This window comes from Vipera ursinii (assembly GCF_947247035.1).
Source record: "Vipera ursinii genome assembly, chromosome: 2".
In the NCBI taxonomy this organism is placed as follows: domain Eukaryota; kingdom Metazoa; phylum Chordata; class Lepidosauria; order Squamata; family Viperidae; genus Vipera; species Vipera ursinii.
Window position 1 is genome coordinate 83,042,160 of NC_139513.1, and position 21,541 is coordinate 83,063,700.

Here is a 21,541-nt window from a genome sequence, read left to right on the forward strand (position 1 = left end):
TTTCATTTCTCCATCCACACTCAAATTAATGAAAAAGCCCATTGGCAGAAAAGGCTGTGTTTTCTTTATATGCTTTGTTAAGAGATGGGCCTAGGTGAGTTTAACCGTTGTTTCTTCACACAATAGTTAGGATTGGCCCATTACCATAAAAAGGAAGACAGAATTATTCTATGTACAGAATTTAACAAATGACATGTAGCCCCAAGACAGCTTTTAATTATTATATATATTTGCCTTGTAAATCCTAATTGGCTTAATTTGTATGAATTGATGATGTGGCTATTAGTGAACGTACTCATTAATATATTCATAAGGCACAGGGCTTTCTAGTTTCAATTTTCTGTGAGCTTTTTCATCCCTGCCTAATTTTAATAGTTTTGCAGAATGATTTGTACGTATTGGCTGAGTGCGTGGGTTGTTGGGTTTGTTTCCACTTATGTCATATCTTTTTGTATAGAAAGGAAGATTGTCTACTGTAATGTAGACAATGCCTCTCTTTGGGTGTGTAGACCTATTAAAATTGTGGAAATATTCCGAAGACTGTAATGTAGTGCTAGTGTTGGAAGCCCTGATCACCATGTGAAATACAGCAGTAAAACAGGCAATTGACGTGAGCACTTCCTAACATGCTCCTCTCGTCACAGACTCCATTTAGCTCCTGAGTATATATCTGAGCTGAGGGAAGAAAAGTAAACTGGGATATTATCAACATTTAAGTAGAAGAAATTTTGTTTTAAATTCAGCTAAAGTATTAGTAGTCATTGCTTACTAACTGCCTCAAAGGTGCTTTTCCAAAAGGCAACCAGACTTTGTTTTTCTTTGAAAATGTTTTGTTTCTCATCCAAGAAGCTTCTTCAGTTCTGACTGTGTAATAGCTGAACTAGCCCATTTTCTAGAACAGGGGTCGGCAACCTCGGCTCTTTTATGACTCGTGGACTTCAACTCCCAGAATTCCTGAGCCAGCTGCTGGCTCAGGAATTCTGGGAGTTGAAGTCCACGAGTCATAAAAGAGCCGAGGTTGCCGACCCCTGTTCTAGAACAATTCATGATTAATGCTTAGCTTTGACATAGTAACTGCCTGTAGAATTATTTTCATTGGAAGAAGGACCCTGTTAATACTTCTTGTTCTTCCAGCAGCTCGTGGCCAATATAGTCTTCAAGAAAGATTGTCCTTATTAGGTGTGCAATAAATTTGCACTAAATATTTGTGATAAATATTCTAACTGAGTTATGCTGTGTTGTGGCTCTGAAATATTTCAGCCAGTCTGAGCATTGCAGCCAAGTTAAGACATGTAAAGCCTAACATCAATTCTACATTGCCCTGAAATTACATTCCCTGGAGAATTATCAAGGTTAATTAGGGCTGCTTTGTTTTTGTTTGTTTACATAGTTAGAAATTGCCTTAAATAAATGTAAGAGGTTACTACCTGAACAAATAAAAGCAGCCTTCACATTCTGAAAAGGCAGCTTTTGTTCCTACAGAGTTCCTCTTTCTCCTACTACCCACTTGTCTCTCCAGTGCTGTTTCAGAACTCCCAAATCCTCCAGAACAGATTTGAAGGGTGGACAGAAAAGTTGTGGAAGCAAAAGGAGAATCATTTAAAAATCCCTCCTCCCTTTTTTGTTTGTGGAAGTTTCCGCTGGGTCAGAGAGCCTTTTCTGAGTGGAAAGATTCCACTGGATATAAGCAATTGACTGAAGTCCAGTACTGTAATCAGAGATAGATATATAGAGCTACCCTAAGTAATTCCTAAGGAAACAAGAGTATATACATCCAATAATGGTTTTCTCTTTGTATAGCTTTCAGTTCAGAGGAAGCAGAGTCTGCTCAGGAAGCCACAAACTACTTCACAGATAATAATGCTACTGAAGGTAAAAATGAGAGATTTTATCTACTAGGGAAAGTGGGCATGAAAACACATTGAAGCCAAGCAGAATTTTCTTATTCCCTCTTCCATCAGAATATTGTCCCACAACTGCTCTAGCTTCTGTCATGGCTTATGGTAATGATTACTTGTATATGAAACCTAGATCAGACTAATCACTTTTTTTCCAGCCCAAGGTACTCAAATCTTGCTCAACTCTTGTATAACTTGTTTCTTTCTTGGCTTCTCTCTGTTGTTCTATATTTTGACTTGCACTCATTCCTGAATTTCTCCCTGTCCTCTAAAGCCCTTCTTCTTTATTTCTCTCTTCCCTTTGCTCTCCAGTATCTCCTTTTGTCTCAGAACTGGATCTCTTCCTACGTTGTGATTTGCAAGGTTAGTCTGAACAACTAAGATAGGCTGCTGTTGATGTGCTAAAGTGACCTGCTTAATATAAAATGAAATTGCTTCAGAATTTCTTCAAGCCACAGATGTTACAACTAAACCATCTGCCATAGTATTTCATTTCCTTAGTCATCTCATCCCCGTTTCTAACCCATTGTGCACAAACCACTTTGAAAATTAATCTGACAGTAGTGTACAACCCAGCAGCAGGGAAGCTGCAAATCATTGGCCAATGTTCCAAAGCTAAACAAAAAGCTTTTAAAAATGTTTTCAGTATAAAATATCATATACTTGTGTTCATTCACAAAGACAATTCTGCATCTCTTTTTTGATGTGTGTCCCGACAACAGAGATTCCATCTCATCTGAAGTCCACTGCTGAGGCAAGTGAATCCAAGTTAGTTGACCAGTAAAGTGCCCTTTCCCTGCTATCATGATAGAAGACTCCCTTTCAGACAGTTCACAGTGCATGGAAGAGGTGTTTTGACTTCAGCAGTCTGCTGAGCTCCAGTTGGCCTGGTAGATTTACAACGCAACCATGCCCTTCCATCCATCCACTGGGCTCTACACTCTGTGGCCATTTGTGTTATGACGGTCAGAAAAACCTGTCTTGGGTTTAGAGATCAGAATATTGATCTTATCCAAGACCAAATGCAGGCTACAAGGACATTAGCAAGAAGTGAAATTTGCAAAGAAAATCAGCTTAATGTCTAATGTTCAAGTTGTTGCAATCTTGGCTGGGACATCATGAATCAACTGTGACATCCCTTGAAAGAAAAGTTAAGGTATCTCGTTTGAAAATACAGAAATCTCTGTCTGATCATCTGAAGTGAACTCTCTTCTTTGCTTGATCACGGAATGTCAGTGATGATGAGTCTAACCCTGTTAACTTCCACCTTCTTTCCATTGGAGGTTTTTTAAACACATACACACCCCGATGAAAATCACTCTTTAGTTTGTTCCACGTATTTGGATTTACTTTTAAAAAAAACCTCAAGTGCTTGTTAATCTCCGACTTGGGCTCCATTTGTTGTAATGAACGAGTTGCAGGGCATGATTCCCCTTTTTTCACCACAAAGCTCAAGATCCTGTTATGGAGGAGATTCTTTTATGCTGACATGGAGCAATGCAGGGAAGGGGACCTTCTCTTACCCCCTGCATGGATGATCTTTTATTGCATTTTATTGGGAGCAGTGTTTCCAAATGCTTCCAGGTGAAAGCATTGAGATTTTTTCCCCCAGAAGGAAATGCTTTTATTTCAAACTAGGTTTTGTGATTTACTCCATTTTTTTCCTGCTGATCATTGTACACTTATGATATTGCAGTCTTTTTTTTTCTTTCCTTGCCATGTCAAATATGTGGCTGAAGTAGTTTCTTCTTTCAGAAGACCTTCGTACTGTTTTCTTCATATAAACATATGAACATATATTTTATGGATCATCTGGTACAACCTTTTATTTTCAAAAATTAAGAATCAGGCTTTCTGGGATACCCATACCATATATCGTGTTTTGTGCTTTGTGTTCAGAGTCTGATAATCAAATATCTTATATCTCTAAAGATTGTTTTTATTGTATTTAGGGGTGCTTTGTAAGAAAGGACTTCCCTGATCCCATTTAAAGCATATCATTAAAAAAGGGCACCTGTTTGTGACATTACATTTCATATTAATTGAACTTTTTTTTATTAAACCCTTTATTTGTATCTAAAATCTGTCCTACCATTACACTGTTGCTGTATTCTGAATTTTAAAATATCTGGTTACTGCTTATTTTCTGGGTTTTTTTCTCCCATTTAATTTCTTTTCATAGTGCATTTTAAAAATTAAATGATAAAAACAATAACCCTGAACAAAAAATATAAGTAACCCTTTTTTAAAAAAAATTCTAAGTCGAAAGTTTTTTGCTTACAAATATTCAGTTAAATTAATTTCCCCTTTGTAGTTTAAAAAAGCAGAACCAGCTTTTAAAAGGAAAAGCCGTATTCAGGGCAAAGGAAATTGAGTTAGCGACCTCACCTATTTTTAGTCTGTTGTAGTTTTTTTCTACAGTAACCACGGTAGTCTTTCCTTAACTTTGATCCGGAATCTTCATTACATGTACTTCAGTCTAGATGCAATATTAGGGTAAACATTTATTTGTTCTGTCATACCCTGCTTCTAATAAAAATAGCTTTTATTCTTAATGTGCTTGATTTTATAGAAACAGATGTTCAGGAAGATAAATCAGGAAGAGATGGGGAATCCAAAGATCAAGGTAAGAAGTGTTCTTATTGATGGTAGTTTCCTTACAGATGTCCTGCTCTAAAAGAAATCCCTGGGCAATGCTGACATTACCAGAGTTCATAATATGCATTATTTATATTGAATTAATCTTCCTTGCAGAGAGGGGCACAAGTCCTCATGATTACAGATACCACCTGCGAATGTGGGCCAAGGAGAAAGATGCCAGAAAAGAAACAATCAAAGATCTCCCTAAGATGAGTCAGGTAGAAAGTTGCTGGAGAATCTATGGATTTAAAATGGTTTCTTTGAAGGAGAGATTTTTGGAACGTTAGACCAAGCTAGAACGTTTGAATACTCTAGTGTAACTTTTTATTGAGTTATCTATGTCTGTCTGTCTGTGAAGTATTGTTCACTTTAAGGAAAATTGTCATGTTATCAGAACTAAGGAAGAAACTGAAGTGATTTGACCTGTGCCATGTTTGAATAATATTACTTTTGAAAGATAATTTGTTATAGGATAATTTATTATAATAGAGGTGGGAGTTTGAAGCTAGAATTTATTTTCTTTTTTGCTCACTCGTGCTCTCTCCCTCCCTATAAAATGGATTGATAAAGCATGCCCTTACAAGGATTTGGACTCAACATTTGCATTCTGTAAAATTCTGGAATGACCAAAGCAATCAAAAAGTAGGTTCTTTATTTAGAGATTATTTTAACTCTTACATCAGGATCACCGAAACCAGGATAGAAGAGTTATATTGAAACAATGCCAGATACTAGGACTGTGGTAATAGGAAAAATGAATTAACATCTTGGTTTAGTTTTTTAGCATTACAAATAAAAGATTCCAAGCAAAGTAGAGTCTATACATGATTATATAAGAAAACAAGGTGCACAACTTGTGATTATGAAAAATAGCTTTAAACTCATCCCAATCAAAAATGGAAGTACATTTCAAAGTTAAAAGTCACCAATCTACTCTGAAGTACCTCCATTCTAATTGTCTAAACCAGAGGACTTTCTTACAAAGTGAAAATATTGTTTATTTTATCATTGGTTGATGAATTTGACCAACAAATATTAGAGTTAAATGCCCACTCATGTGGCAGTACATATAAATACGTTGCCACTATTAGTAGGTATTTCTGTTCTGGATCATTAATATGTAACAATTGTCTACATTTTTACAGTGTGAATATCTCAAATGGAAATTTAATATGCTATTGCTGGGATGTATGTTAACTTGAGAGGATTATGAGAGCATCTACTAGAATTGGACATTAGCTTTGCATTATCCATTTGAAGATTTTTCACCTTATTAATTGCTATCATATGTTTCTTTCTTTCTTTTAAGGAACAATTTATAGAATTGTGCAAGACCCTATATAACATGTTCAGTGAAGATTCTTTGGAGCAAGAACTGTACCATGCCATTGCCACGGTTGCCAGCCTTCTTCTACAAATTGGGGAGGTTGGCAAAAAGTTCTCTAATCAGCCTGCTAAAAAGGACCCTGCAAGTAAAGAGTCTCCGGCTTCTGATCAGAGTCAGAGTTCCATCCTAGAGCAATATTCTCAGACTACTCCAGAAGGCAAAGCTTCTGGGGATATTCAAACTGAGAAAAACCAACAGGAAAATCAGATTTTTGTAGATGGAGGAGGCGAAGGTCCAGGATCCCCCCTACAGTTGTTTTCAGATGATGAAACTAAAGATGATATGTCCATGTCTTCGTATTCTATGGTCAGCACAGGCTCCTTACAGTGCGAAGACATTGCGGACGATACAGTTCTAGTTGGTTGTGAGGCAGGCAGCTCAGCTGCACGATGTGGCAGCACCATTGATACAGACTGGTCCATCTCCTTTGAACAGATCTTAGCCTCGATCCTTACAGAGTCAGTCTTAGTAAACTACTTTGAGAAGAAAATTGATGTTACAGAGAAAATCAAGGAGCAAAGGAAAATTGAAAGGCAATTCAGTTCATCCAGTGATTATGAAATCTCCTCTGTATCAGGTTGAACTTGGGGAATAAGTTGAAAGTTGGGCAAGAGGCAGGAGGTCTAGGAACCTAATGGATGGACAGGTTTTTTTTTAACCAACATCAGTAACTATGCATTAATTAAAGAAACTGAGTAAGGGGTTTGTCATAGTGATTCTTTGATATGTGCACTTCCCTGGAGGATAACCTGCTTGCCAAAATAACGTTAAATTCCTAAAAGCATGAAAGGATAGAACTGAATAGCTTCTCAGCTTAAAATTACTACAGTAAATTATGCATGTGTGCCTCTGCTTGTCTTTCTTCAATGCAGCTTAATTTCAGGCACACCTATGCTGAACCTCCCTTTGCTTTGGGTATCTTCCTAATTGTTTAGAAGTGTACCCTTGCTTTCAATCTTTTCCCTGCTTCTGTGTGTCCCGACGCCAGCAATTCAAAATGCTGTAGATATTTCTACCCTGCCTAAATATACCTTGCTAGGAACTGATAATGCAATGGAGTAACTTGTTAAATGTAAATATGTTGTATTCTCTTACTCTTGGCATCTTGCAATTCAAAATGCCCCAGTGTCTTGGGACAGCTGGTTTCTATCCCAAGTGATTCATTAATATTAATCAGTACAGTACATAACTTTCAAAATTCCAAAGACAGATATTTACTAATATCTTTTAGCCCTTTTTAAACTCTTCAGTGTCATGTTCAGTTTTAATTTCTCTGAAAGGAGTGTAATAGCCATTGAGAATGGAGCAGAGTAAGTAGAATTTCACAGTCCTGAGGACCAGAAGACGCAAAAGACTTAACTGTCTGACTTTAGACTGTTTTATTGTTTCTTCATAATTTGAGATAGTACATAGCCTGAGCTCATAACTTACAGTCTGTTACCTTTGATTGTTGGCATAATTAGAAAGCTTGTGTAAGTCATGTTTTTCTCTGTGATTTGAAGTAAGTCTAAATAATTTTCTTTTGTTTGTAAATACATGCATAGGAAATGCAAATGTAAATATATAACTTGCTATGTGGTGACTCAAATGTTGTACATCATTTGAATTGCAGTACAGTGGAAAGATTGCAATTGTATATGTAATGTATATTAACAGGTGAAGTTTAGATCACCTTGTGTTCTGATGACGTAGTATAAAATATTCAGATACAGGACCCATCCTCTACAAAATGATGTGTGGATTGGAAGAAAATTGGAGCTCCATTTTGGATTGATAGCTTCCCTATGGGAAGGCATTCACTCTCAAGAAGCATTGTTTGTTTATATTTGTATACATGCTCTGTACACGAGTTGCATGAGTTAAATTTAAATTGTATAAATGCCATGTATGGTAATTGCTGAGCCAGCCATTAGTGTTGTCACATTGGCTGTTCAGAAGGAGAAAAGTCTAAAGATCTTGAATATATGTATCCATGGAATATACCAGTAGGTGCAATACCCAGTGTTATTCTGATTGTGGCATATTCTGTATATTTCTCAAATTTCATATTCATATATCTGAAAGCAGAAAATAATGACATTAGCTTTTACTAATTCAATAATTTATTACCTTTTAATTATATATACGTACACACACAACATACATGTAATTTTACATTGTTTTGTCTGATCAATCATGTATATATTCAATAAATGAATCAGTCATAGATTTGTTTTCATTTTAGTTTATCATCAGATAATCTATTTAAGATAACTTGTGTTCCACATTTCATTTTTCAAATACATTGCAAAAGCTCTGAAAGTACTTAAAATAAGAACACTTAAATCGTGACTTAATTAGACTAAAGCTCAGCTCAGCACTTTCTTTTTAAGGTCATGAGTCAGCTTTGAGATTTGCGAAAGAAGTCTTTCAGAATGGGAAGAGACCCATTAACTTTTTCATTGTCTCATTATATCTTAAGATAATAATTGTAATACCACATGATCTGTTGTTACCTGGCTGCCCAAGCCATTCTCTCAAAAGCCATAACTACCTATTCGTACAGTATAACACGCAGTAAGTATCCTGACGTAAGTTTCTTACCCTTCCCAATATGGGCACATCTTTTACTCATTCTTTGGGAAATAATCACATTCTACAAATTATTACATTCTTCAGTATAGAAATGTTTGCAGAACAGTTGTTAAAACATTTTGATATTAGCAATCACACATTTGAGGGGAGCTGGGTTATTTTCTTGCAGAGGTTTCATTACCTAAACTAGGTAACATCTGATGTTACTACTTCATAATGTTTATAATAATAATGTATGATAGTAAGTGTTGATGATGTTACCTAGTTTGGGTAATGAAACACCTGCAAGAAAACAAGCTCAGTGAGCACCCCCTCAAATGCATGTTGTCAATGTCAAGATCTTTAACAACTGTTCTGCAAGCATTTTTTTATACTGAAGAATGTAATAAATTGTAAGCTCTGATTATTCCCCAAAGAATGAGTTAAAAGATGTGCCCATATTGGGAAGGGTAAGTAAGAAACTGACCCAAGCACCCCTCATTTCAACCCTAAGCTAGAAATATTCTATTGTAGCAGTCACGCATTTTTCTAAATAAATAGATCTGACTTCGAGAAAGCTTCACTTTTACTGAGGACGCGCGCGGGCAGGGCTCCATTTCGCCACTAAGGTCGAAAAGCAGAAATCAGACCTGCCCTCTGCAGACACAGCAGCGCTTGCGTTTGATCGATGCTTTGAAGCCCCGCCCCCCGTTGCTCTCGGCCAATGGGCTCACGTCAAAACAGTCGCTCTGAGCGTTTAAACCAATAACAAAGGGCCGGCGTGTCCAAGGCGGAAGAGCCTGCTGGTGGTGCGTCGCGCGTTTTCCCGCCTAAAGCCTTCACGAAGTGAAGTGGGCCCGGGGGGAGTAAGCGGAGAGACTGGCTTACGACACAGTGTTGGTGGACTGGTGTGTGGTCTCTGAAGAGGGGGAGTTTCCTTTGTTTTGTTTTCGCTCGAAAGCCCCAAATAACCCTCTTTTTTGATGGCTCAGCAGTTTCAGGTGCTGAGATGCTGTTCCTGTAATATCTTCCAAGTGCAGCAGGTGAGAAACCAGGAGACACCCGCTGTAGCGCGGGATACTTTTTTTTTTTTTTTTAAATGGTAGGCAGAAAAGGAAATTTTCACTCAACCAAGGAAATTAAATTCTGCCAGGTTATCAGAATAGCCGGGATATTTTATTTCTTTAAAGAGGAAATAGAGCTCTGGGTTGCGGGGAGGGGGGTATAGGAATTGTGAGGGAAAAGGGCATCAATTTTCAGGATTTTGATGTTCTCTTGAGCAAGGGCGGGCAACTATGGCCCCTTTACGACCAGTGGACTTCAACTCCCAGAATTCCTGAGCCAGCCATGTCCACAGGTCATAAAGGGGCCATAATTGCCCATCCTTGCTGTTCTTGAACAAGCGGCAGATCTTCACAATGAGAAGCACTTGGAATTAGAGAAATTTCCGCTTGGCAGTAGCCTGATGCATAAAATCAAATAGGAGCTTTTCCAATATGCGGTCCCTCAGTTTCCATGAATATCTATTCCCATCATCCACAACCAACAACATGAATCAGGGATGGCTGAGGACTTACCTAGTGATTGTCTATCAGACAGCAAGTTAATTATGATGTAATTAATATGTGTCTGATTGACTCTCAACCTCAGTTTTTTGCTTCTCCGATATAGGGTGCTTTGGTTGAATCTCATGGAGATACTAATTGGAAAATGACTTTTCTGTTCTTACATGTGTTATAAGCATATTTTCCAGATTACACATACAGCACCCTATAAAAAGTTGAAATTTCACAGACAGGACCATGCAATTTTCTTAACAATATGTAAATAGTCTGTCATTGCCATCTGAGATTTCCTGGCGGTCTCTTATTCAAATGCTAACCAAATCTGATCATTCCAAGAAGGTCAACCAGATGCAGCTGCCTGCTGAGTTATTATGCTGGGTAGTGACAATAAGAATGTTGATCTCATTTCATTATAAATTTACAACAGATTTAAATTATAGAAAAGATCTCTGTACTATGTAATTCCAATGAACACATATACTCAGAACTACAAAGAAAATTAAAAATTTCTAACATATTCACTGTTAAAAAGGATCTCAAAGTTTGGAAAAACAAATTAATAGTATGTTAAAAGAAATGTTTAAAGTAATAAATGTACATGTAATTCCTTCTAAAACCACACATATTTTAAACCATAAAATATTTTAAAATTCTATGATAAGAAAAGGGAACAAAAGTCCGACATTGATACAGTTTCAGCCAAAAGTCAGGGTGAAAAGTTACATTTTAAACTGTTGCCAAATCATAAATTTTAGCATCAACAATACTGTTGCACGTGACATTATTTTAGCTTTAGCATAAATTATATGAGATAAATATACATTTAAATTAATTTGCATAATTTAGATGGATTATAGTGCATAGAATTATATCTTACAGGTCCAGGGTTTAGTCACTAGACTGTAAATTTAGAGCTATTTGAGGAAAGACCAATTTTTGTGTCCATATATCTACGTTCAATAAAAGTTTGTCTTTGGAAATTTTGAAGACAATCTGAACAGTGACTGACTGAACTATTTATACTAATATAGTAATTATACTTAAAATTCTTTCTTAGGTTAAAAAGAGCAAAAAATGGAACTGCAAAATATGTGATGAAAAGCAGTCAATTCTAAGGGTATGTAACCCATGTTTCTTTATTAAAGTTAATACTATTTTCCCCATCATTCTAATAGGGAACTATTTAAGGTGCTTATTTTAATTTTTGAAACACTAAATTTAAAATCAAACTAGCTGAGGGACCTTATGTCCTATTATGTTAGAATCTGGCAAAGACCCTTTTTGAAGATGCCCCTGCTGCCACGTTTTTTTTTAAAAAATCCCATTTATATCCCGCCCTTCTCCGAAGACTCAGGGCGGCTTACAATTTAAACACAAACCAATGTGCTTAGCAATAGCCTTCATTCTATGTATATGCCTGCTTATTAGGGCTTTCCCCCCCCAAGCGGCATTATTACAAAGTCAGCTTATTGCCCCCAACAATCTGGGTCCTCATTTTACCTACCTCAGAAGGATGGAAGGCTGAGTCAACCTTGAGCCTGGTGGGATGTGAACCTGCACTAATTGCAGGCAGCTGGTGTTACTTAAGGAGGCATTAGCCCACTGCTCACCAAGGCTCCTTTTTAATGCAGGGGTATCAAACGCAATTTCATTGAGGGCCGCATCAGCATTGCGGTTGCCCTCAAGGGGCCAGGGTGGGCGTGGCCTACTGGGTGGGCGTGGCTAGAGTGCGTATGGCCAATTGGGTGGGCATGGCCAGCTCTACATCGTTCGCATCAAGGGTGCCTATGGGGGCCTGGGCAGGAGTGGAACAGATGTGAGGGTCTCTGGCAGAAGGAGGGTCTCTGGGCCAGGGCCAAGGCAGTGGGGGCCATTCCCTCACTGTTTCCAGGATGGCTTCGCGGGCCACATGAAACCACTTCGTGGGCCACATCCGGCCCCCGGGCCTTGTGTTTGACATGTCTGTTTTAATGTTCTGCCATATGATAAGGAATCATCCATTATCCTGTGGAAATTATCGTTAGCCCCACATTCTTGATAAATTAGAATACATGAATCTATTTTAAATTTCTCTTTTGCTTCAGACTCAATTAGAACTTCAAACTTTTTGAACATTTTGTAATTTCATTATTGTTAATTACCAGGTTACTTGCTCAAGGAGAAAGGCAATATATATATTCAATTATATATAGTATAGTGCAGTACAGTACAGTGCAGTACAGTATAGCATAGCATAGTATTAATGTTACATGGTGAATATGGCAAAAAATGGCTAGCTACTATATTTTACCCAGCTATGAAATGGTAAACTGAACTTTGTAATATATGCTTTCTAATGTCATCATTTCAGAGATACTTTCTTATCTAAACAGAAACAGAATGATGTTGGATAGGCAAAATATATCAGTGTGAGCAGGAGTGACTGCCTAGTGGCTTTCCCACTGGGTTTTCTTGTGGAAAGCTAGTAGTGCTGGAAATCTTCCTTCCATTCTTCCTCCCTCCCTCCCTTCTGAGCAGGCAGGTAAGTAGCTACTGTTGGGTGGCAGAAGAGTGCAGTGCGAGTACACATGCACTGGCCTTCCCATGAATTTACAGGAAGCTGTCAGGGAATGTTGAAAATGTGACATGACCACAACTGACCATGACTGCACAGCAACAGTATTGAAGAAGCCGCACTCAGCAGCACTAAAGTTTAATTCCCTCGGGACTCATAGGTCCCCGTGTTCTCTAAGTTAGCCACATTAGAGGTGCCTTGGTTGAAAAGGTTTTGCCCTATGATGCACTGCTTGACCCAATTAAAGGTTCCAAACGCAATATATATATATGCATATATTAAAATATAATACAAGATTTGTTTTCCTCCCTCACGTGTTTGGAACAGTTGTACTCGAGTAGAATTATATTCTTTAATTTTCAGTTTAGCATTCAAGAATTGAAGGGAAATAGTATTTTACTGGAATTTCAACCTATTCAGGTTTTTGGTCAGGGCTCTGGGGCTGATTGCAGACACCACGTACAGAAGCTAAATTTGCTGCAAGGAGAACAGGATCAGACACCTGGAGGCAAACTTAGGTATGGTTTTAACATTTTGATTGCTCTTTTCCCTATATTTATGCTCAAAGGTGTTCTAGGGGATGGGGTACATATATAACACATAATAATCATGCAAATGTTATCTCTATTTGTATACATGTTATTCTGCGTGCGGTAAGTTTGGTGTCATTGTAATTTGGTGCTGATTTGCACACAGGCTTTTTTTTTTTTTTTGGTCTGGTAGCATTTATGCCCATCACCGAATGTGAAACTTTTTAGCATGAGGATTGATTTCTTTTATTCCCTTACTAAAACAAGGTTGTAGTATTTTGCGTGTACATATACACATTTTCCCTCTTTATACACTTAAACATCAGTTATTCCTGATTTAACAGCTTGCTTTTACTTTTCCATATGTATATAAAGATACAGTTATATACAGTAGTTAAATGTGATCTACCTCCAGGCGTAAAGAAGAATCAGGACAAATAAGTGATGAGAATATGGCTGCTAACATCAAAGAAAAAACAGGCTGGCAGGTAAGAGTTTTTGATTTGGAAATAGCATGATTACAAAGAAGGCTAAATTCTGTGAATAGCAAAGAAACGTTAATTGCATCTATTCCTGAATGGAAGGCCCAATCACAGTCCCTTATGCCCTCATGAAAATTTGACTACTGCAACGTGACCTATCTGGGTCAGGTCCTGAAGAGCATTTGGAAACTTCAGCTAATGCAGAATGTGGCAGCATGGGCAACTAATGGTGCCAGTTTTTCAGCACATGACACCACAGCTTCACAAGCTGCATTGATTACCACTTTATTTCAGTATGCAATTCAAGGTGCTGGTAGTTACTTTGAAAGCCCTTCATAATTAAGGGCTGGGTTTATTTACAAGACCATCTCTTCCCTGTTGTTTCTGTCTCTGGTCCATCAGGAAAGGCATGTTGCGGGTTCTGTCAGTGAAGGAATGTTGGTTGGTGGGGCCCCAAAGAAAGACCTCTTCTGCCACAGTGCCTGCCCTTTAAATTATCACCCCTCCTGAGATTAGGTTGGCCCCTATCCTGTTGGCTTTTTGTAAGGTTCTGTGTGGGACCGAGCCTGTTCCTTGGCTATGTGGAGAGGTTTGTTAACTGTTCTTGGGTGCTGTGTGTGTTGTGTGTTTTAATATTTGTGTATTAAACACAACATTGTTTTAATGTTATGAACCTTCCAGAGTACAGTACTTGAGATATTTAGTCTAAAGAAGAGAAAGCTAAGGGGAGAGATGATAGTAGCCTTCCAAAGATGAAGGGAAATCACCATGGAAAAGTGGATTTATTTTCCAAAACACTCGTTGTAAGACAAGAACCAACGGATAATAGCTTTACGGTGAGCGATCCAAAAGCAGTAGAACATTCTGCTTCCTGAAGTTGCAGGACCTCCATCAGAGGAACTTTTCCAAAAAAAGATTTGTTCAGGATGATATGAGGATTCTTGCACTGAGGAGCATGTTGGATTGGAAGACCTCCAAGGACCTTCCATCCCTCTGATTCTATAATTTTTTTTTTTGCCACGCCTCCTGGAAGATGGCCGCTCGCAGCTGATCGCGGAGATCAAAGGATGCGAGTTTGGCATGGAGCCCTGCAGGGGGCTGCTGTTCCCTAGCCCGGATGGGTGACAGGACCCTCCGAGGCTTCGGTGGAGCCCGTAATGAGCGCCAGCAATAACAACGGGGCAGTATTGGAAAGGACGGCGAAGCGGCAAGGAGGCAAGGCTCCCGGACTCGAAAGGGCCAAGCGGAACGGCTCGATCAGGCTGATGGTCGAATTACAACGGCCGACAGCAACCGGCGGCACCCCACGGCAGCCTGTAAATGGCCGATGATGGTCGGGCTGCAACGTGCAGTTTGCAGCCTTTTCTGGCTCGCTCAGACCGGCAGAGAGCATATACTAGCCGGCAGCTGCCGATGGGATCTTGCGGCGGCCTCCAAATCAGCTGTTAAGCGGCCTGCTTGGATGCGAGTAACCGGCGGCACCCCGCGGCAGCCTGTAAAGCGGCCGATGATGGGCGGGCTGCAACGCGCAGTTTGCAGCCTTTTCTGGCTCGTTCAGACCGGCAGAGAGCATATACTAGCCGGCAGCTGCCGGTGGGATCTTGCGGCGGCCTCCAAATCAGCTGTTAAGCGGCCTGCTTGGATGCGCGGCATGTGGAAGCCTGCAACGGACCTACAATGACCTGATCGATCTCCCTTCGACAGACAAACGGTCCGGTCCTGCAGCCACCTGCGGAGGAGCTGTAACGACCTGGGGCTGACTAGAAAGGTAGCCCGGACGGCGAGACTCCAGAATTGGTGGCTGCTGCCCCCCATCTGCCCATCTATAAGATCGAGCTTCCCCCCCCCTCCCGACGGAGGTCTGTGGGATGATGGCCACCGTCTGTAGGCTAGAGCGCCATTTAAAACCCTCCTGTATCTGGTCTGGAGGGCGGAATTCACCAGGGACCACCTGAAGCTTTATTTGGAGGTGGGATGTGCCGAAAGGCCCCCGAGATAGCAGTTATCCTCTCGGGATCATACTTTAAATCCAGATAATCCCTCCTTCATTTTTTCACCGGAGACTGACTACAGCCCCTCGGTCGCGATGACATCTTAGGCATGGAGATAGATGAACTACCATCGCTCATCACCGGAGCTACGAAGTTATCCACCAACAGACTATGCTAGCATTCACCGGACTCTCTCTCCTCCTGCGACCTACCCAGAGCTGGATGGTGACCCCCTGAGATCCTGATCACTGTGAGAGGGTGACCATGTTCTCAGAAGCCACTACTTCAGCTCTGTGGTCTTGATATGCAGTTGTTCCAACCAGCTCGTCCTTTACTCCTATTTCCACCTCTGATGGCTTACACCAGAAGTGAGCTACTTGCCCTGAGAGCTTCCCCCCTCTCTCAGAGATGGCCATCAGACCTACGCCGCCGTTTCCTTAATGACGGGTCCTGGGACCCTGATAGGTGGCATGGCGCCAAGAAGAGGCTCTTGGGTTTTCTTTTAAAAATTTTTGAAGGGTTAGGGAGGGGGGAGGGTCAAGCCCAGCAGAATGAGGGGAAGATCCCACCGGACCTGTCTCAGCCTAGGTTGGCCAATGGTCGCGGCAATATGAGGGCCGAGGAGAGTCTTGTAAACCAGGGGGATGGGACAGGGATACCGATCCCCACAGTAATTGGGAATGGCAGCAGATGGAGGAGCAGAGGGCCATATCGTATTCTGAGATCACGCCCACGCTATCTTCTTGCTGTGGCGCGCTCTGACCCTCTGGCTCTCGCCTGCTGCCCTGGGGAAGAGGGAGGACTGACTCCTGAGCTCAGGCTGATCTATTTTAATGCCAGGTCTGTTGTGAATAAAGCTCCCCTCATCCATGACTTGATCGAGGAGGAAGACGCAGACCTGGCATGCATCACGGAAACCTGGCTGGGCCCAGAGGGAGGGGTCCCTCTGACTGATTTATCCCCTCCAGGTTTCCGTGTGCTACATCAACCTCGAGCTCAGGGTAGGGGAGGTGGCGTGGCGGTCGTTATCAGAGAGACCCTCCATCCGCGGGAGGCCACTGCCCCTCAGATAGACGGATGTGAATCCCTCCTCTTAAGATGGGGTCCTGGTGGTCAGTTGGGCCTACTTCTGGTATACCTCTCTCCAAGCTGCACAGCAACGGTTCTACCCAAGCTACCTGACGCCATCTCAGGATTGGCGGTCGAATTTCCAAAACCTATGGTACTGGGAGACTTTAATCTACCTTCCCTGGGCAGTGCATCAGAAGTGGCCCAAGAGTTCATGGCCTCCATGACGGCCATGGACCTGACTCAAATTACTCAGGACCCAACTCACGAGGGAGGAAACATGCCGGATCTTATTTTTGTCTCTGGGCAGTGGCTAAATGGACTGGGTGGGGTTACTCCAACATCACAACCCCTTTCATGGACAGACCACTACCTCCTGCGGTTGGGCCTCCGTCACGTCACCCCCCGATGTCAGGAGATGGAACCGACCAGGTGGTTCCGCCCCAGGCGCCTGATGGACCCAGATAAATTCCAGATGGCGCTTGGACCGATTCCCACCTCCCTCTCCCACAACCCGGTCGAGTCCTTAGTTAATGCCTGGCAACAGGCTGCTTCGGAGGCGCTCGACTGCGTTGTCCCTTTGCGGCCTCTGACCTGGCGCAAGTCCCGACTCACTCCTTGGTTCTCCAAGGACCTGCGGGAGATGAAGCGCCAGATAAGGGGCCTAGAGAGCATTTGGAGAGCCAGTCGGTCTGAGTCTGACCGAACACAGTTAAGATCCTTTTCTAGATCCTATCTTGTGGCAATGAGGGTGGCAAAGCGCGCCTACTTCACCACCCTCATTGCGTCCGCAGATAATCGCCCGGCCGCCCTATTTAGAGTGGTCCGCTCCCTTTTAAGTCAAGAGACGGGAGAGGACCCCCTACATAGACGGGCTGAGGAATTTAGTAAATATCTGGTGGACAAAATTGCTCAGATTCGGGCTGGTCTGGACTCTGACTGGGCAGTATCTAACGAGAGGAAAACGATGAAGTTGGCCGAGTACATTTGGGAAGAGTTCGATCCTGTGACTCCGGATGAAGTGGACAAGATCATGGGGAAACTAAGTGCCGCCACATGTTTGTTGGACCTGTGTCCCTCCTGGCTAGTCTATGCATCTCGGGAGGTTACACGAGGCTGGCTCCTAGCAGTTATCAATGCCTCACTGAGTGAAGGGTACTTCCCTGCTGCCTTGAAAGAGGCGGTGGTAAGGCCCCTCCTCAAGAAACCAGCACTGGACCCAGCTGTTTTAAACAACTTCCGTCCTGTCTCCAACCTTCGCTTCCTTGCGAAGGTCGTTGAGAGCGTGGTGGCACGACAGCTCCCTTTGAACCTGGAGGAAGCTGAATATCTAGATCCTTACCAATCGGGTTTCAGACCAGGGCACAGCACGGAGACGGCATTGGTCGCGCTGGTGAATGATCTCTGGCGGGCCCGAGATAGAGGTTATTCCTCTGTCCTGGTCCTATTAGATCTATCAGCGGCTTTTGATACCATCGACCATGGTATCTTACTGCGTCATCTTGAGGGGCTGGGAGTGGGAGGCACCGTTCTGCGGTGGTTCTCCTCCTACCTCTTGGACCGTTCGCAGACGGTGTTGGCAGGAGGGCAGAGGTCAAGCCCTAGGCCTCTTAATTGTGGAGTGCCTCAGGGTTCGGTGCTCTCGCCCCTCCTGTTCAACATCTATATGAAGCCTCTGGGAGAGATCATCCGTAGCTTCGGGGTGAAATATCATCAATATGCTGATGATACCCAGCTATTCATCTCCACCCCGAACCAACCCAGTGATGCCCTTGATGTGATGTCCCATTGTCTGGAAGCGGTACAGATTTGGATGGGAGAAAACAGGCTTCGACTCAACCCGGCCAAGACTGAGTGGCTGTACATACCGTCATCTCGTTTAGTCCAAGAGGTTCCATCTCTGACTATAGGAGGAGAGATGTTACCTCCCATTGATAGAGCACGCAATCTGGGCATCCTCCTAGATTCACGACTCAGTTTTGAAGATCACATTGGAGCCGTGGCTAGGGGGGCATTTGCACAGATTCGTCTTATATACCAATTGCGCCCCTTTTTGGACCAAGATGCCCTACGTACAGTCACCCACGCACTCGTTACCTCCCATATTGATTACTGTAATGCTCTCTACATGGGGCTGCCCTTGAAGACCACCCAGAGGCTTCAGCTGGTGCAGAATGCGGCTGCACGGGTTGTGATGGGAGCTCCCCGATACTCCCATATTACACCCCTCCTGCGTGAGCTGCATTGGCTACCAGTTGCCCTCCGGGTGAGATTTAAGGTGCTGGTACTTACCTTTAAAGCCCTACATGGCTTAGGTCCGGGATACTTGCAGGACCATCTGCTGCCGGGAACAAATTCCCATCGTCCAGTACGCTCACACAGAGAAGGCCTCCTCAGGGTACTGTCAGCTAGGCAATGTCAGCTGGCGACCCCCAGGGGGAGGGCCTTCTCTGTGGGAGCGCCAACCCTATGGAATCAGCTCCCCCCTGAGCTTCGGATGGCCCAAAAGCTCCAATCCTTTCGCCGCGGCCTCAAAACACACCTGTTCCACCAGGCTGACCTAGACTGACAGGCATTTTAATTAATTTATATTTAGTATTTTTAATTCATTTTTTAAATTCTCTAATTTTTTATTGCACTGATGTTCTCAATTTCATTTTATCTTGATTTCTGTACTTATTATATGTTTTGTTGTTAGCCGCCCTGAGTCCTTCGGGAGATAGGGCGGGATATAAATCCCATCAATAAATAAATAAATAAATCCCTCCTTCCTTTGTTGAAAAGGTAGATGGAAAAAATCCAAGCTTAGGGTTTTGAATTGCCATTATGTAGTGTTAATATCTGAAAGCAACTAGAATCCCTCTATATAAATTATAACCTTGTGCCTTGAATGCTCATTTATAGAAATGAAATCAAGATAGACTTGTGCCTTGAAAGCTCATTTATTTTGAGAAGTCTGACAGAAACATACCTAGCACTAAACATAATTATAGAAAAGTGTATTTTGCCAAAATCGCCACTTATAAACCAAGTGACAGCTGAGGGTCAAACTGTAGCTCCAACATTTTAAACAGTATCATCCAAAACAATCTGGATTCATTTTCAACTTGTTCTCCTTCATCCAAACCTGGGCAATATTCATTTTGTATCTCTTGAATTGCACGTAAGCAATTATAGAGCTGGGTGTGATCAGTGTATTCCAAAGCCAAAGATGAACTAATATGAGCCTCCATGGTTTCATGTGAATGTTGAACAATTTGAGGAAATAGATTGGAACCTTGGACATCCATGAACTAGATGAACAGTAGTAATCAACATCTTCTGGACATGGCCAATATAAAGGAGAACCACTATATTCCAATCCAATCAAGTGGTCATGTGAAGCAGCTGATCACAATCACGTGACTGAAGAGTTGCTGGACAGCTAGGACTCCCAAGGACTGGTTGTAACCACAATGGCTGCTGAACAAATGATCATACATCAAGAACTACCTATATAGAGAAATTACCCTTTTTACATAGTAGCAATAGTTCCTTTCTCAATGAATGTATAGAATACTTCATGTCCATGGTAATTATGAGTAAGAGTATCTCATGCTTGTGAATTAGGCAAATATAGGATATTTACTGTGGCAGCTATCTCAGTGTTCCTGTTGGCAAAGAATGGCTGAAATTTTGAACTATTATTTTATCTAGGTTGCTTTGTATTCCTGCCTTTATAACTGTGACGGAGAGTGCCAAGTTTAGTCTGCTCTCAGCTATGGAAATTTGCTGGGTAACATTGGCATTAACCACTCAATAAGGAATAGTGGATTTAAGTTACAGAATGCCAGATTCTAGTTGAGTATTAGGAAGGATTCCCTAGTAGAATAGTTTGGAGGATAGCGCTCCACTGCTAACAACATGGTTTCTTTTTAATTAGCATGTATGGATCTATTTCTTCAGTATCCTTTGAAATATAGATCTCCCACTGTTGGAAAATTTTTGTGCTCACCTGCCACTTCCGTGGCCTGGTTTTCAACAGCCCATGGTCAGTGGTGGGCTGCAACCCAGGGGTTGGGGACCACTGCTCTACTGTGTAACCTTTTCCATTTGGCAATTAATGTTGAGCTTTCCAAGTTGAAATGTTAATTTTTGGGAGAACTGTGTTTTTGACCAATCAATGACCGACAGGCCTGACAATTCTAGAGGCTAACGATTAACACAATCCTTACAGTTCAAACTGCAATCACCATCAGAAGTGAAATGTCTATAGAATAAGAAAGCTCTGGGAACTATAAAGATAACAACTATCAATTGAAAGCTTCTTCCTTTAGCATTTAAGAATTGACATTGTTGCAATTTTTTTTATTTTAGGATAAGAGACACTTAGCCATGGTTAATGTAAAAAGCTATCGAGATGATTTATGTGACAATGTAATTCCTGTGACTGAAGACTATGTGCTACAAAGAAATAATCAACAGCCAGAATCAAAACTAACTGGACTTTCAAAATGGAATAAATTCCTTTTATCTGACAAGTGTTATAATATTGACACAACAGGTAGAAGGCAAAGGACATCAGACAAAACACCTGCTGCAGGCACAAGTGATGAAAGAGCCACCACTTCTAGTGGTGGGTGTGGTAGCTGGCATCTCAAACCTCAACAGAATGTATTAACCTGCTTTGACAGAGCAGAAGAGGTTTCCATCTCTGATCACCTTGGGAAAATCAGCAAACACTCTGCAGGTTTGGCTACTTGTCAAGATAAGGCACAGCCTGCAGAACTTACCACTTCTTCAGGGTCCTGTGCTCCTGTTAAATCAAACAACTTTTATGGGAGTCTTTTTTCCACAGAAGACGATTTTGATGATGATATTTAAGGCTCTACAG

General features: G+C 41.6%; 2 protein-coding genes across 2 annotated transcripts in view; both read left to right on the forward strand.

Annotated features, from left to right (window-relative positions):
- TBC1D9B (TBC1 domain family member 9B) overlaps nucleotides 1–8,131 on the forward strand; it is a 40,818-nt gene extending 32,687 nt beyond the window's left edge. The window contains exons 18-22 of the mRNA XM_083352290.1: nucleotides 1,801–1,872; nucleotides 2,211–2,261; nucleotides 4,471–4,524; nucleotides 4,653–4,756; nucleotides 5,848–8,131. Of these exons, the coding sequence (XP_083208416.1) occupies nucleotides 1,801–1,872; nucleotides 2,211–2,261; nucleotides 4,471–4,524; nucleotides 4,653–4,756; nucleotides 5,848–6,507 (941 nt within the window). The 3' untranslated portion in view covers nucleotides 6,508–8,131. The remainder of the gene's footprint in view (nucleotides 1–1,800; nucleotides 1,873–2,210; nucleotides 2,262–4,470; nucleotides 4,525–4,652; nucleotides 4,757–5,847) is intronic.
- A 1,131-nt stretch (nucleotides 8,132–9,262) lies between these two features.
- On the forward strand, nucleotides 9,263–21,531 carry MRNIP (MRN complex interacting protein; the record flags this gene model as incomplete). Its single annotated transcript, XM_083352301.1, has 5 exons — nucleotides 9,263–9,521; nucleotides 11,101–11,160; nucleotides 13,018–13,115; nucleotides 13,543–13,615; nucleotides 21,025–21,531. The coding sequence occupies exons 1-5, from the start codon at nucleotides 9,462–9,464 to the stop codon at nucleotides 21,529–21,531; spliced, it is 798 nt and encodes a 265-aa protein (XP_083208427.1). The 5' UTR covers nucleotides 9,263–9,461.
- Nucleotides 21,532–21,541: the final 10 nt, after the last annotated feature.